The sequence below is a fragment of the Macaca thibetana genome, chromosome 16 (genome assembly GCF_024542745.1).
Source record: "Macaca thibetana thibetana isolate TM-01 chromosome 16, ASM2454274v1, whole genome shotgun sequence".
Classification (NCBI taxonomy): Eukaryota; Metazoa; Chordata; class Mammalia; order Primates; family Cercopithecidae; genus Macaca; species Macaca thibetana.
In genome coordinates, this window is record NC_065593.1 from 64,895,439 (window position 1) to 64,907,036 (window position 11,598).

Genomic DNA, 11,598 nt, shown 5'->3' on the forward strand with positions numbered 1-11,598 from the left:
TTACACCTTGTGATATATTGTCAAGTTGTACACTTATGATTTGTGCACTTTTCTGTATGTTATTCTTGAATTTAAAATCTCGTTAAAAACGACAGTGTAGTAAGTCATGATGCGGAAAGGTCGGATGCTGTGGAATGAGAAGCTTTAACTCCTTGGAACTTGGGAGGGGGCGGGTCAGAGAAAAGGCTTCTCCAAGGAAGTAATGTTTGACAAGAAGGCCCATGGGGAAAAGGAAGAGGGATTAGGTTTATTGGGTCAGCTGTGACTACGGATCCTGTTCTGATTTTAAAAAATATTTTGGTCATAGACTTGTTGCATTAATTATGACCTTTTAAAACGTTGCGGTATTATATTTATCTTGATTACTGAGTGTTTTGGAGCCCCCTTAAATTCTGAACCCGAGGGGAGTACCTCAACCCTGGTCCCGACACGGCTGCACGGGGGTCGGAGGCTCTGTACTTAGTACCATAGGTACTAGTACACTGCCACGCCCCCCTTTTCTTCACCTATGTAATGGGAAAGGAGGTGAGGTGAGACGAGCTTTCCAGGGTTTAATATTCTCCCTGGCCCGACAAAGACAGGGATTTGAGGGATTACCTCGGCACAACACCCGGGGTCCAAGAACGAAGCTGCTGGGTTCCGCACGGGAGCTCCCTTGTTCCGGACTTCCGCACTCGGGTTATTTCCCAAAGGCGGGAAGGCTGGCTTGGAGCCGGACTAATGATTGGCTGGAACGAAGTCACGCGGGAGGATTCGCTATCAAATGGCACGGGCGTATGCGTCATCAGCGAGCGACGAGAGCCGCCCGAGAGGGGCGCGGCTAAGTAAAATAGGCTCCTTTCTAATTGGTTATTTCCTTGGGAAAAGACTGAAACAGCGATGGAGATTCGCTGTCTTCTAGGCTTCCGGGATTTGGGGGGAAGGTGAGGCTTGGGGAGAAATGTATTAAATCGCGTATACCCCGGATGCTCTGAGGGGCGGGGCTTCCACGGTGGGGCGTAGTTAAGGGCGGGTCTCTCTTTTGGGGGCGGGATTCTCTTGAGAGTAGGGGTGGAGCCGCAACGCTCTGCTTTCCCGGAGCGCGGGGGGCGGGGTTAGGGGCAGGGCCTCGCTTGTGGGCGGGCCCGGGCAGGGGCGGGCTTGCACTGCGGGGCAGTAGCCACGACCGGATCCGCTTGCAGGTTGCTGTTCCCAGCCATGGCTTCGCGCTGCTGGCGCTGGTGGGGCTGGTCAGCGTGGCCTCGGACCCGGCCGCCTCCCGCCGGGAGCACCCCGAGTAGGAACAGGGCGCCTTTGGGGCTGGATGGGAGGGCGGGGAGGCCTGCGAGCGCTGAGTAGGGGTCGGAGCCGAGCTGGGGCAGGGCTGGAGAGGGATGAGACTGAAGGAGTGTCTTCTTGCTAGCGAGATCGCGGTAGTGTACGGGGGTGGGCGGAGATCTGTGCGTGAGATGTGAGGCTCCTAGGGTGAGAGACGGAGGTCAACAAAGGTGAAAAGGAGAGACTTTGAGATCCACAGGTGTGAGACAGGGTGAATGGCGAGTGATACGGAGGTCTGTGGGGCGAGAGGCGAAGTCTGAGTCGAAACAGGGATCTGTAGGAATAAGACGGGTCTATATGGGCAGTATAGCGTTTTGTGGACCCACGGGGGCGAGATTGGGATGATGTGGAGGCCGTTGGAAGGATGTGGGATTCCAGCGGATTGGACAGGGAATGAAGTGTTATTGGGCAGGCCATTGGCAGTGGTGTAGTAGGTTCATGGGTGAGATGTGAGGCTCTGGATGAACACACAGCCTTTGGGGGTTCAGTTGAAGTAAGAGACCCTCAAATGCCACAGCCTTGAGGAACAAGAGAAGGAGGATGCAGGTGAGGGTGAAGCTTGGGAAGTTCCAGCTTCTGTTGGATATTCAGGTTGGTTTGGGACTGGGGAGAGAAGTTAATTTTGACCTTTTCCCTCTCCTCTGCCTGGCCCCAGGCTTCCGCCACCATTTATCCACACAGGAGAAGACCCCTCAGATCTGTGTGGTGGGCAGTGGCCCTGCTGGCTTCTACACAGCCCAACACCTGCTAAAGGTAAACCACTTACTCATAGTCCATCATTCACCTGCTGCTCCAGTCCTAAGGGCAAGGCTCACCCTCTTTGGGTTTTAAGAGTACTCCTGGATGCCTGATGGGGAAGGGGCTCCCAGCCATCTGGCCTGGATACTTCCCACGTGCTTCCTCACCTACACCTGAGGCTCCCCTCCCCTCATGTCCTCAGTGTGAGAGAGGTATAAAACACACATTGGTGGTGAGTGGTCAGTGGCAGGTAGTCAGCTTTGCCTCCCTGGCCAAGCACTCCGGGGGGTTTATGTAGACCTGCAAAATGACTTTGTTCTCCTTTATCTTCCCTGCTTTCTCCTCTGTCTTCACTCTGTCCCAAACATCCTGCATCTCGAGGCTACCTACCTCCTCTGCTTTCTGTAACTTTACCTGCCTTGCGATGCCCTCCTCACCCATAGCTCCAGTCCTCCATGCCATTCTGTTATTTCAGCCTGCCCTCTGCCCCTCTCCCTTTCCCTGTGAAGGCCAGGATCTCAAGGCTTTCAGCGTCCGCCTTGGCAGGAAGGGCCCCAAGCCAAGTCTACAGGTTATACTTGAGACTGCACATCAGACTTTGGGACAGAGTAGAGAAGGGATACCCAGGTTAACTGAGACACGAGACAATTGCCTAGCTTTGGAGAGGCTTGGAGTGTCCGTGGAGATAGGAGAAAGGATGAATATCTTAATTATACACACACACACACACACGAAATGTAGGGTGACCAACTGGCCTGGATTGCCTAGGACAAGGGACTTCAGCGCTAGCTGAAGGTTCTTGGGAAACCGGGATGAGCTGATCACTCTGCTGAAAAGTGACCCATGCATGCTTCCCAGGCAACACAGCTGAAAGAGCTAATTACAATAGTGTGGGCAGCGTGAGCCGAGGCAGGTGGGGTCAATCAGAAACTGTTTCCTGGGCCGGAAGCCCAGGTGGCTCATGCCTGTAATCCCAGCACTTTGGGAGGCCGAGGCAGGTGGATCACGTGAGGTCAGGAGTTTGAGACAAGCCTGGCCAACATGGTGAAACCCCCATCTCTACTAAAAATACAAAATTTGGCCACGTGTGGTGGCACATGTGTGTAGTCCCAGGTACTTAGGAGGCTGAGTCTGGAGGATCGCTTGAACCCAGGAGGTGGAGGTGGCATTGAGCCACCTCCAGCCTGGGCGACAGAGAAAGACCCTGTCTCAAAAAAAAAAAAAAAAAAAAAAAAAAGAGAGTGCATTTGAGCTGCACTGAAGCAGACCAAGGGCTTTGGCGAGGGCCTCCCACATGTGGGGAGTCATCCTGGAATGCAAGGCCATGGGCACGCTGCCATGTGGGAGGGAGGACAGCCTGGGCTCTGGGATGGAAATCAGGGAGCACACAGGGGCTGGAGAGGCCCTGAAGGGCTTCGTATAAGGGACATTTTGTTAGCTGAGCCTGAAATTTTGGAAGCGGGGAGAGTAAGCCTTCCAGGCAGTGCTCTTTTTTTTTTTTTTTTTTTTTTTTTTTTTTTTTGAGATGGAGTCTGGCTCTGTCACCCAGGCTGGAGTTCAGTGGCATAATCTCAGCTCACTTCAACCTCCACCTCCCAGGTTCAAGCGATTCTCCTGCCTCAGCCTCCTGAGTAACGGGGTTACAGGCGCACACCACCATATCCAGCTAATTTTTGTATTTTTAGTTGAGACAGGGTTTCACCATGTCGATCAGGCTGGTTTTGAACTCCTGACCTTGGCCTCCCAAAGTGCTGAGATTACAGGCATGAGTCCCCGCGCCCGGCCGGGCAGTGTTCTTGGCACGACTGTACTCAGCTGGCAGACACGTGCATGCTTTCCTTGTGGAATGGGATGGGGAGGGGCTCAGGCCAGTTACAACCCTTGTTCTGATCCTTGGGCTGATCTTTGCCCACAGGGAGCTCCAAGCTACTGGCTGTGCTCCTAAGACAGGACCACGTGCAGCACGTTTGGGACAGTGGCACTTAGCTTGAGTCAGGCACTGAGCACAGCATCTCGTAGCATCCTCATGACAACCTGCAAAGCAGGTGTCATGCCTCTTGCTTCACAGGTAAGGATGCCAGGGCTGAGTGAGGTTGTCCAAGCTTCCACTGCGGAGCAGGGACGGCACTGGGGTCTCAGCGAAGGCAGCTCCATGCGAGGCCATCCATGTTCGTCCATTCAGTAACCATTTACTGGACGTGACATGTTCTGGGCACAGGCTTCACTGGGAACATGGGGGTGAGCAGGACAGACGTCCCTGTGCTCGAGGACCTGACATTCGAATGTCGGGGGGACCGGTGGATAATTTACAAGGTATTTTAGGGCTCTGACGGCTGTAAGCACAGAGACTGGGGTGCGGGGAGGGGGTCCATGCCCAGTCTGGAGGAAGAGATGTCCCAATTGCAGTCTGAAGGGCAGTAGATGTCAGGTTGGGGGACAATGGCAGGAGTGTCCCAGGCACAGAAAACCGTGTGAACAAAGAGGAAGAGAATGGCCCTCTGGGGAAAGGGCAAGTTCTGGAAGGTGTGTGTGTGCAGTAAGGAATGAGGAGGTGAGAGCCGAGGCTGAGAGGTAGGTAGGACCCAGATCCTGGGGGGCTTGGAAGCCACTGACCAGGCTCTGGAGGCAGGTTTCTCTGGGAGGTGTCCACAGCTGTCTCCTCTTCCCCCATCAGAGTCTCCTGGGACATCTTATGAAAATACACATTTCTGGGCCTAGCTCGGACCTAATCAAACTCTGTGGCTGGGCCCAAGAGTCAGCAATGTTGAACACCCTGAAGGATTCCTGTGCCCACTGCTGTAGGTGGTTGGCTTTACTGGAGAGTTTTCAGGGTGCTGATTTCCTTCAGGATGCCCCTCTGCCTGCAGGGGAGGTCCAGGCAGGGCTGGTGGCCAGAGAGCAGTGGGGAGCTGCTGGGGTGGTAGTGAGGAAGAGGACTGGGAGGATAGGGGATTAGATGGGATCAGGTGGGGGTTCAGGGAGGAGCCCCAAGTTCCAGCTTGGGCCCTGAGTGGATGGGGTCGAGGGAACAGGAGCAGAAGGGGAGCGGTTTGGGGCAAGGGGACTTGGCTTAAATCTGGATGGATTTGAGGTATCTGGGGTGGGACATCCAGGGGTCTCAGGTTTGGAGCTTGGGAAGATGTCTCGGCAGGAGAGAGAGAGAGTAGAAAGTCATCAGCAAGTTAAAGGGAATTTGGGGTTGCAGGAGGGAGTGGGTTAAATCCCCAGGGAGGAGGAAGGGGGGCCACATCGGAAGAACCTCAGAGAATGTCCTTGTTAGCGGGGAGCAGCTAGAGGGACGGGAGGGAGGGAGGGACGGGAGGGAGGAAGGAAACCTGGAAGATGAGGTCAGCCACGAGAGATAAGGGGTAAGAATATCTGGCAGACTTAGTGTTCCGGAGGTGGCCTTGGAGAGGACAACGTGACCCAGAGTGAAGGATCCGTCACAGGAAAGAATGGAAGATAAGGATAGAGAGGTCGGTTGGGTGAGGTGTTGACCTCCAGGCCGAGCAGTTTGAACTTTATGCTGTGGCACTGGGCCCCAGCGAAGATTTTTGAGCAAGGCAGTGACATACAGCAACAGAATAGTAATGATAGCTCCCTTCTTGATTGAACACTCAGAGTAGGTTGCACCCCGGGCTGCCTGATTACTCATTTAACCTTGAGCAGGACGCCGCAGGGCTCTTCTTTTGGACAGAGAAGAAACTTTGCCCAGGCCATAAGCCAGCTAGTGCTGGAGCTGGGATTGGCACCCAAGGCTACCTGTTTGACTCCAAGCTGGGAGCACTTTGTGGGTACAACATCGTGGGCCTTGAGGGAGGTGGTTTGGGGAGCCCCCTGTGGCTGGCCTGGGATGGACAGAGGCAGGAGGTGGGGGAGGGTGGACTTGGGTACAGGCAGGGGAGTGGAGGGGAAGAGGGGATTTGGGCAAAGGTGAGGAGGTGGGTGGGAGCCTTAGTTGTGGGTAGGGAGACTGATGGGCAGGGGCTTATTTGTCTTGAGTCCCAGTGAAGCTGGAGGTGTCATAGTGAGGACCTATGATAGGATGGGGGGCTGGGCGTATCAGCCGTAGCACCCCTAACTGCTTTACTGCTAACCGGCCTGTGGCCCAGAGTCCCACCACCCTGACCTCCTGATGCTTCCCAGCAGCTGTGAGAGGGAGCTGTCATCCGTCCTAGTGTGCAGAGGGGGAGACTGAGACCTGGGGAGGCCCTGGGACTTGCTGGGATCATGTGGCTGGTTGGTGGCAGAGCCAGACCAGACTTGCCTGCTGGACCCCCGACCCTGTGCCTTCCACATGGCCTCTCAAGGTGCCCCGGGAAGGCGGTCAGCGCAGAACCACTGCCTGAGACTGTCTCTCTAAGACTGGGAGCAGGCCCATTTCCACCTCTCTTCCCCATGAATCCCCAGCTCTGCCCCCTCCCTGTCCTGCTGCTCCCCTTTTCCCAGAGCGTGGTCCTGGGCACTAGAGCTAAGGCACCTGTGAATTTGGAGGGTGGCCCTCAGGTCCTCAGACTGGCTGGGACCTGAGGGTCCCAAGTGTCGAAGGGTTGGAGGCCAGGGCTGTGGGTTGCGCTTGACCTGAGAAGATCAAGAAGCCGCCCTGATACAATGCCACCTGGGGAAAGCCACAGCCTCCTCAGCTGGCCACATTTCTCCCCATCTCCAAGGGCTGGCCGTCTCCTTTTTTCTTTTCTTTTTTTTTTTTTTTTTTGAGACAGAGTCTTGCTCTGTCACCGAGGCTGGAGTGCAGTTGCGTGATCTTGGCTCACTGCAAACTCTGCCTCCCGGGTTCAAGTGATTCTCCTGCCTCAGCCTCCTGAGTAGCTGGGATTACAGGTGCCCACTACCATGCCCTGCTAATTTTTGTGTTTTTAGTAGAGACGGTTTTCACCATGTTGGTCAGGCTGGTCTCGAACTCCTGACCTCAGGTGATCCACCCGCCTCAGCCTCCCAAAGTGCTGGGCTGACAGGCGCGAGCCGCCGCGAGGAGTGAGTGCTCTTTTTCCTTGCAGAGGGTGGAAACCTTGTGTTCTCAGCCCAGAGTCCTGAACTCTCCTGCTCTGTCTGGGGAAGGGGAGGACCTGGGGGGTCCCAGCCTCTCTCTCAGCCCCACCAGCTGCCACCCTGTTCCCAGCAGCACCCCCAGGCCCACGTGGACATCTACGAGAAGCAGCCCGTGCCCTTTGGCCTGGTGCGCTTTGGCGTGGCGCCTGATCACCCCGAGGTGAAGGTGGGTCTCTGTGGGCCTGGAGGCTGGGGTTTGGAGGCTTTGGTCAAGATGAGGAGAGCAGGGAGGCTCCCTGGCTGGATGACAGGACTTCATGCCGTCTGTGCCGATGCCGCCCAGCTTTCATCCTGGGGACACAGAGCGGTGAGGGTGGTGCAGACGTGGACCCTGGAGCTACCTCACCCTCTAACCCCTCCCATTCCTGGGGGACCTGGCAGAATGTCATCAACACATTTACCCAGACGGCCCACTCTGGCCGCTGTGCCTTCTGGGGCAACGTGGAGGTGGGCAGGGACGTGACGGTGCCGGAGCTGCGGGAGGCCTACCATGCTGTGGTGCTGGTGAGTGCAGCTAGGCCCTAGGTCGGGGAGGCAGGGGCTGCAGAAGGGGACTGGTGGCTGGGGGTGGAAGGCAGCAGGGGTGAGGCCAGGATGCAAGCTGCTGAGGAGAAGCTGGAAGGAGGCCACTGGGAGCCTGGGGGGCTGCCCGGCCCATCAGTGCTGGTGTTGAGGGCTGTGGGTCTTGGGCCTGCCATCTTTCATCAGAGCTACGGGGCAGAGGACCATCGGGCCCTGGAAATTCCTGGTGAGGAGCTGCCAGGTGTGTGCTCCGCCCGGGCCTTCGTGGGCTGGTACAACGGGCTTCCTGAGAACCGGGAGGTGAGTTTGGGGAGCATGCCTGCTGCCTCTTCCTCCCCGCCCCTCAGCCTTTTAATGCCAGCCCTGGGGAAAGAGGGAGGGAGCTGCCATTCAATGGCGAGACGTGACCTCATGCTGACTGAGGTGGGAGGCCAGCTGTGGAGGACCTTGGGGGAGAGCTGGGTCCAGGTGGGGGAGGAGGGACCAGAGTTGTGGACTTTACCAGTGTGGGGAAGCCCCAGGGCACAGTGGGGACCAGGCGTGAGGCACCTGCAGACTGAGATGAGCTGAGTGGAGCAAGGCCGGGGGACCCTATCGAGACCTTTTCCCTCCAGCTGGAGCCAGACTTGAGCTGTGACACAGCCGTGATTCTGGGGCAGGGGAACGTGGCTCTGGATGTGGCCCGCATCCTACTGACCCCACCTGAGCACCTGGAGGTGAGTGTTAGGTCGGGGCTGGGGGGGGTTTAGGGGGAGTCACCCTGAGGATAGAGTGCCCTTGTCTGCAGGGTTCAGGCCTCACCTCTCCAAGCTGGACTCAGTGCCTCTGTTTCCCTGTGGTGCCCAGGCAGAGGCCCTCTGAAGGGCAGTGCCATGAGCTTCCTCTTCTACCATTTTCCCTTCACTTTCTGCACTCCAGCTAAGTGGTGTTTTTCTCTTATTCTTCAGTACGCCACAGGACCCTTGCTCACACCATCCCCTGCTTGGATCATCCCCACTCACCTCCCACCAGTTAACGGCTAAAGTTCACCTTTGAGATCTTGGCTCAGTTGTCCTTTCCACCAGAACGTCCCTGAATTGGTCCACTCCCCCATCATGCCTCCTCCCATAGCCCCGTCTGCTTCTGTTTCACAGCCTGTTATCGCCACGGCAATTTTACACACATTGATGAGTGTTTGATGAGTATTTATCTCCCCAGCAGATCCGAAGCTCTGTGAGGGCCTGCACCTTGTCTCTTTTGCTCACCATTGACCACCCCTGCTCCTCCAAGCTCTTCGCATGTCGGGGAGCACATGGTAGAGGCCCAGTGAATACTTGTTGAATGACCGTGTGGGTCTGGTGTGCTATTAGTTGGAGCCATTTGCAGAGTTGGCAGCAATGCTCCATCTGGCCACCAGGGGGGAGCAGTGGTGCAATTTTGGGCCGCCAGCCGTCTGGCCCACGGTGGGGACATGACCAAATGGAGAGTGCCCTTTCCTGGGTCAGTGTCTGATGACTCCAAGGCCCTCCTTTTGTGCCAGAGAACGGACATCACGAAGGCAGCCCTGGGTGTACTGAGGCAGAGTCGAGTGAAGACAGTGTGGCTAGTGGGCCGGCGTGGACCCCTGCAAGTGGCCTTCACCATTAAGGTGCTGGGGCCAGAGTGGGAGGAGCCAGGGTTCCAAGTGGAGGGGGCCTCTCCTTAAGGAGCAGGGGTGGGGCAGAGCCCCTGGGAGTAGCTGCTGCCTGGGATGGAAGAAGGGGAGCAGCCAGGGCCCCGGGGGCCCTGTGCCTTCAGGGAAGAGGGGGAGGTGTCTCCTGCCTGGGCTGGACCCTGGGGTGGGCTGAGGTGGACTGTGTCCCGGGCCTGACCTCCTCCCCCTTCCCTGCCCCCATCTTCAAGGAGCTTCGGGAGATGATTCAGTTACCGGGAGCGCGGCCCATTTTGGATCCTGCGGATTTCTTGGGCCTCCAGGACAAGATCAAGGGTGAGGGACCCTGGCCTGGCCCCCCAAATACTAGGGGGAGGGTGGCCTAGGTCAGACAGGGACTGGGGAAGGGTGTGCAGGGAGAGGGCTGGGGCCCAGGGACAGCCTGGAGACATTCTACGTTGCCAACAGAGGTCCCCCGCCCAAGGAAGCGGCTGACGGAACTGCTGCTTCGAACGGCCACGGAGAAGCCAGGGCCAGAGGAGGCTGCCCGCTGGGCATCAGCCTCCCGTGCCTGGGGCCTCCGCTTTTTCCGAAGCCCCCAGCAGGTGCTGCCCTCACCAGATGGGCGGCGGGCGGCAGGTGTCCGCCTGGCAGTCACTAGACTGGAGGTGAGTCTCACGTTTCCCAAAGACACCCCGTTCCCAGGCCTCTGCCACCCCAGCCTGGTGTTGCCCACACTCTCCCCAACAGGGTGTCGGTGAGGCCACCCGTGCAGTGCCCACGGGAGACATGGAAGACCTCCCTTGTGGGCTGGTGCTCAGCAGCGTTGGATATAAGAGCCGTCCTGTGGACCCAAGCGTGCCCTTTGACTCCAAGCTTGGGGTCATCCCCAATGTGGAGGGCCGGGTTATGGATGTGCCAGGTGAGAGGGTGTGAGGAGGCTGGGTGCTGAATTATGGTGAGAGGCCGAGAAGCTGGTATCTCCTGGGGCCACACGTTCATTCATCTAGCAACACGCACTGAGAAGCTTCTGTAGGGCAGGCCCTCTCCAGGACCCAGTACCACCCTCCTCTTGGCCCTGAGAGAAGTTCCAGTCTAGCTAGGACATATGGGCCATATGTCGGGTCATTAAGTCATTCAACAGACATTTACTGAGGTCTGTTCTGGGCTAGGCCCTGTGCTTAGTGCTGGGATTGGAGATTAATAAGGCAACCTGTGTCCTCAGGGAGCTTCCAGCTTTACTAAGGGCCCACATACCTATCTAGTGATTAATTCACTTGGTAAACATTTACCAAGGGCCTACTGAAACTGCAGGGGAGCAAGCCTCAGCTCCTAAGCTTAGGGATCCCCTCATCTATAGAGAAACAGAGGTATAAGGGGGTCAGCCTGGTAAAAACAGGGCGAGAAGAATCCAGGGCAGTGGACCAGTGGCCACAGCGGGCTTAGCCGACAGTCTGCCGAGAGGCGTGGGGTGTCTGTGCGTGCACATGGTATAGATTGTGGGCACAGGATGGCCAGGGTGGTATCCAGCCACCTCCCTTCCTTCCCCTTTTGTTACCCCCTCTCAGGCCTCTACTGCAGCGGCTGGGTGAAGAGAGGACCTACAGGTGTCATAGCCACAACCATGACTGACAGCTTCCTCACTGGCCAGATGTTGCTGCAGGACCTGAAGGCTGGGCTGCTCCCCTTGGGCCCCAGGCCTGGCTACGCTGCCATCCAGGCCCTGCTCAGCAGCCGAGGTCTGGGCCCCGATGCGGAGGTCCTGGGAGGTGGGGTGGGTGGTCCTTCTCTGGGGCCTCACTCTTTGGGAGGGGCTTGTTCTGGGAGGGGTGAAGGAGGAGGTGTTAAGAATCTCCCCTCTGCTTCAGGGGTCCGGCCAGTCTCTTTCTCAGACTGGGAGAAGCTAGATGCCGAGGAGGTGGCCCGGGGCCAGGGCACAGGGAAGCCCAGGGAGAAGCTGGTGGATCCTCAAGAGATGCTACGCCTGCTGGGGCACTGAGCCCAGCCCCAGCCCCTGCCCCTGGCAGGGAAGGGATGAATGCTGGGAGGGGAAGGGCTCCATCCGTCTGAGTGGGACTTTGCAACCTCTGCTGATCCCAGCTGGCTGTGGCTTGGAGGCTTGGCTGCTATTCCAGCGTCTCCTCCCTCCTAGGGAAGGTCGCCCTTGCGCCCGAGGGTTTAGCTTTCAGCAACCGAGGTAACCTTAGGGACAGGTGGAGGTGCGGGCCGACCTAACTCCTTACCCACCTCTCTACTGCTGGACTGTGGAGGGTCACCAGGTTGGGAACATGCTGGAAATAAAACAGCTGCAACCAAAAGCCATG

General features: G+C 57.3%; 2 protein-coding genes across 4 annotated transcripts in view; both read left to right on the forward strand.

Moving 5' to 3' along the window:
* The first annotated feature begins 1,094 nt into the window (after positions 1-1,094).
* On the forward strand, positions 1,095-11,592 carry FDXR (ferredoxin reductase). 3 transcript variants are annotated; one of them, XM_050764307.1, is made up of 12 exons: positions 1,095-1,276; positions 1,973-2,070; positions 7,193-7,288; positions 7,504-7,626; positions 7,831-7,944; positions 8,259-8,360; positions 9,164-9,271; positions 9,526-9,610; positions 9,743-9,942; positions 10,025-10,196; positions 10,843-11,013; positions 11,143-11,592. In XM_050764307.1, exons 1-12 carry the CDS (start codon positions 1,198-1,200, stop codon positions 11,271-11,273), a joined length of 1,479 nt encoding a protein of 492 aa, XP_050620264.1. In that variant the 5' UTR covers positions 1,095-1,197; the 3' UTR covers positions 11,274-11,592. The 3 variants fall into 3 exon arrangements, with proteins under 3 accessions (XP_050620264.1, XP_050620263.1, XP_050620265.1); XM_050764306.1 differs by having other exon boundaries at positions 7,196-7,288; positions 9,146-9,271; XM_050764308.1 differs by having other exon boundaries at positions 7,196-7,288.
* Positions 4,155-11,598, forward strand: part of NAT9 (N-acetyltransferase 9 (putative)) — a 101,885-nt gene continuing 94,441 nt past the window's right edge. Inside the window, exon 1 of the mRNA XM_050764435.1 lies at positions 4,155-4,294. Within this exon, the coding sequence (XP_050620392.1) occupies positions 4,288-4,294 (7 nt within the window). The 5' untranslated portion in view covers positions 4,155-4,287. The remainder of the gene's footprint in view (positions 4,295-11,598) is intronic.

Bases quoted from the DNA above. Each gene is read 5' to 3' on its own strand.
- FDXR (XM_050764306.1), top strand. From the start codon at position 1,198: ATGGCTTCGCGCTGCTGGCGCTGGTGGGGCTGGTCAGCGTGGCCTCGG. The intron at 7,289-7,503 runs GTGGGTCTCTGT...GGGACCTGGCAG, and splicing joins CTGATCACCCCGAGGTGAAG to AATGTCATCAACACATTTAC. The intron at 10,197-10,842 runs GTGAGAGGGTGT...ACCCCCTCTCAG, and splicing joins CCGGGTTATGGATGTGCCAG to GCCTCTACTGCAGCGGCTGG.